Here is a 4,144-nt window from a genome sequence, read left to right on the forward strand (position 1 = left end):
CACTTATAATTTTAAGATAATCAATTTTTGTAGCCTTAGAGTGATTATTCATAACCTTAAAACGATTACTTAAAATTTTAAAGTAATCAATTAAAGAAATGGACTAATCATATGAGCCGGTCTCATACAAAACGAGCTGAAGCTAAATTTCCTTCATATTTATCCGTTCATCAAAATATAGCATTAAGGAAAACGATATCACTAAAAGGGCAGTGAAAGCTTGAATTAGTCACTAAAAGACTGAAAATTAATGTAATTCGAGGTTATTAGAATTAGAAAAATTAGGTAATAAATGTATGTTTAGTTAACGTGTAAAGATACAATTTAATTTAGTCATTAAAAGACTCACAATGTGAAGCACAAATCATGTTTATTTATTATAAATGTATTGGCATTAGGCATCAACACATTTTTACTAAACTAATAACTAATGGTACACCAGTTTTTAATTCATCTTTTTTGGGAATCAAGTACATAGAAAGCACACAAATACTGCCTCCAATCACTGTAGCAACTATTGTTCATTAACTGATTTTGCTTGACATATACTTCTCTATATATAATGTAAAACATAGTCAAGTATTAAGATTTTTTTTAATTTGTTTAAATGTATATTTTTATAATATTAACTTTTTAAAATTTTTTATCATATAAAATTAAATATACCAGAGAAAGTAAGTAACAAAATGGAACAAATTTAGAAACAATTTTTTTTAGTATTATATAATAATAGTAATCACTATATTAGCTACATTGCAAGCCTCACTAGTAACTAAAGAAGATGATGACAACAAACATAAGATGAAACCTAGCTACTTAATCATCTTAATCCTATAAATATACCCTTTAATTAATTAATACAACAAATAAAAGAAACCAAACCCAAACTCATGATTAATTAATAAGAACTAGTACATTAATTAATCAATATCCTATTCCATCCAACACATAGGATAAAATAAAAGTACCTTAATTATAATAATATGTTATACCCTCAATGGGTATAATTCCTTAAATAAAAGTATTAGTGGTGACTGCTCATGTGATGATGGTATTAGTCTGTCTTCATTCTCACTCTATTCAGATCTTAAATTACCTGTAAATGGGATTCATTGGGACGGTGATGATAATGAATTTGGTGACTAACCCAAAAGATGACTATTTGAAGAAGGAGAAGTGAACCCTGAAAGATCACTATTAGTCCACACATTAGTACTTGATGTGTTCCAACTATTGTAGTGATGATGATCAAGTGCAAATTCTTTAGATAAGCTTAACCCTTGATGGGAATCCTCTAGTTTAACGGATGCCACACGATCAATCATCTCATGATGAGGATCCAATGATTTAGGAATTAACCTCCCACCCAAGATCTCATAACTTCCATGGCTTGAATTATGATCAAAGGGGTTGATCATTTGCATCCCATTAAAATTAGGATTATTAGGATTATTACCCATAAGAGGAAATTCCATTTCTACCCCTCCATGACCTAATAAATTCAAACCTATTCCATTAGGGTTAGGGTTACTTAAATGATGCAAAGAAGAGGGTAGGAATGGTAATTGTGGGAGATTATTAGGGGTAAGAAATAAATTTATTGATGCATTATTATTACTATTATTATTATTCGCATTGTTGTTGTTATTGTTATTACTGCTGTTGTTGCTGTTGATGTTTTTTCCTTTGGTGCGTTTCGTTGTACGACGGGATCCACCACCAACCGGAACATTCCGAAGGGCCCCACCTCGAGTCCAGTACCTTCTACATGTCTTGCAGAAGTGACGAGGTTGGGTGAGACTGTAGTTGTTGAAGTAGCAGAATTTGGTGTTAGTAGACTCACAACGAGGGCATTTTAGTCCAGCTTCAGGTAAAGGGATTTGGGCTTGACGAGCCCGATCCACCATGGAATTGGGCTTGATGGAGGCTGTAGGCCCATTTCCATCACCACCACCTCCTCCATGATTGTATGGGGCTCCTGGTAGTGGGAATTGCCCGGAAGAGTCATGATGAGTTGGGATTATTAGGTGTTCTTCATTTGATTGCTGCCAACATAATAAACACAATAAATAAATAAATAAGCACAAATCCTTATATAAGACGGTCTGGATCATTGTTTTAACATTTCTCGTACTTTTTCCATTCTATTATACTTGCTATATATTCTTTTTCCGTCTTAATATACTTGCTACATATGACCCAATGTGTAATTTTAATTTGATCACTTGTATCTTAAAACTATTGGTAACTAAAATTATAAAAATTTGATATAATGAAAATATGAGAAATTAGACGATTCAAACAAGATCTCACTTGACGACTATATTTCTTCTTACACATTAACTGCAATATATAAAATAAGCTTGAAAAACGAATAATATCATTATGTCTGATGTAGCGAATGTTTTAAAATAAAAGGAATACATTGATTTAATAGCCCAACTAATATAATTATTAGCATATAAGCTCCTTATTTTAAGATCACGATCTCTCAGATGAATAGTTGGAGAACAAATATTACTACAAGTAGTTGATAATATAAAACAATAGTAGTATATTCGAATAAAATAAAAATAGAGAATATCTTTAATTTGATCTTCTTTATAGTAATAAATATGTTACTTTATAAAAATAAAATTTTAGTTAAGAAATAAAAGGTGGATATAGAAAGAAGAAAGAATTTAGTTATACCTGATGCCAATTCTGAGTATCAAGATGGTAGAGTGGAAGAGAAGAGAAAACCATGGTTAAGGAAGCTTAGCTAATTTGTGAATAGAAAGAATGAAGGGTATACATCAGCAAACAAAGTGGAGAAAGGTGAAATTAATTAGAACAAGAGATAAAGAGAGAAAGGATAGAAAGATGGGATATGATGTTAGAAAAAGATAAAGTTAAGGGGGAGAAGCAAAGACCAAGACAAAGGCAAAGGAATACTTCTATATATGCTATTATATACTCCTCCCTTCTTGAGTTTCTAACTTAGGGGACTCAATCAACAGAAAGTCTTCTATGAACTTGATCTATACTATTTTAATGTGCACCAATCGTATTAAATATTAGAAAGTAAGTATTTTTACTTTACAAGTACAAATTATTTATAGAGGTGTTTATTCTGGTGATCGGGTTGATTTCGGGTTAGATATTTTAAATCAGTTCAAAATTTGGTTTTGTGTGTACATTGATTTTTACATAATTGTAACTATTTTTAAGTCAGGTCAAATCAGGTTTGATTTTAAGGTCGGATAAATATTGGGTCATCGAGTCTATTTTGAATTCCTCTAAGTACAATCAAGCATAAATATTAGGAAGTACTTGTTGGAAAAATAGTATGGACCAAATCTATACAAGACTTTTACATAAAACAAATATTAAGGAGTCAATTTACTTGTTGGCAAAATAAGACAAAAAAATAAAACTATATGATCAATGAAATTAATTATACGTTAATTCAAAAATAAGAGATCAACGCATATACGAAAATTAAGAAAATAATAAACGAATTTTATAAAATGAAGTGTAGCAAATTAAATGAGATAGTATAGGATATTATAATATATGGAGTGTGTATATATTTAAGTGGTCTCTTAGCTTTTGCTTTTTATACAATCTCAAAGATTGGTAATATGGCGTTTGAAAAAAGGTATATTAATCATCAGCTTTGTTTTCTTAATATTTGAACTTCTGTCTCCTCTTATATATTTGCTGAATTTTGGGGAATTGGGAGGGAACGACCAACTACCACCTCTTCTATTTCTCATTTGAATCAAACCCTAACTGTCAATTACTTCTTTTCTTTGCATTGGCATGTGTGTTTTTCAATTCATTTTAAATGAAATACTCTCTTGTTTCGTTATATTTTCTTCCCGTTTTAATAGTAAATTTTAAGCCTTAATATCTCTAACTAAGCATTATAAAAAATTATAAAAAATATATAATAAAAAAGTATACATTAAGGCGAATCATACGAGATTTCACATGGATATATTTTATCATCTATTTATGTCTTAAAAATCTTAATTAAATTTCTCTATCCAAAATAGAATACTCTAAACGGGGAGAACATTAAGAAACGGAGGGAATATAATAATGTAAAATATTTTATTTTTCCTAAAGTTGTTGATGTTTGCGGGAATTAAGAAAAATA

The 4,144-nt window shown here is 29.9% G+C and overlaps 1 protein-coding gene across 1 annotated transcript; it reads right to left on the bottom strand.

The window, feature by feature from the left end:
* Window positions 1–707: 707 nt before the first annotated feature.
* LOC130802700 (dof zinc finger protein DOF2.4-like) lies at window positions 708–2,918 on the bottom strand. The gene is made up of 2 exons (XM_057666734.1): window positions 2,692–2,918; window positions 708–2,045 (listed from the first exon to the last, which is right to left on the bottom strand). The coding sequence occupies exons 1-2, from the start codon at window positions 2,743–2,745 to the stop codon at window positions 1,143–1,145; spliced, it is 957 nt and encodes a 318-aa protein (XP_057522717.1). The 5' UTR covers window positions 2,746–2,918; the 3' UTR covers window positions 708–1,142.
* Between the last annotated feature and the right edge of the window lie 1,226 nt (window positions 2,919–4,144).

This window comes from Amaranthus tricolor, chromosome 16 (genome assembly GCF_026212465.1).
Source record: "Amaranthus tricolor cultivar Red isolate AtriRed21 chromosome 16, ASM2621246v1, whole genome shotgun sequence".
Lineage (NCBI taxonomy): Eukaryota > Viridiplantae > Streptophyta > Magnoliopsida > Caryophyllales > Amaranthaceae > Amaranthus > Amaranthus tricolor.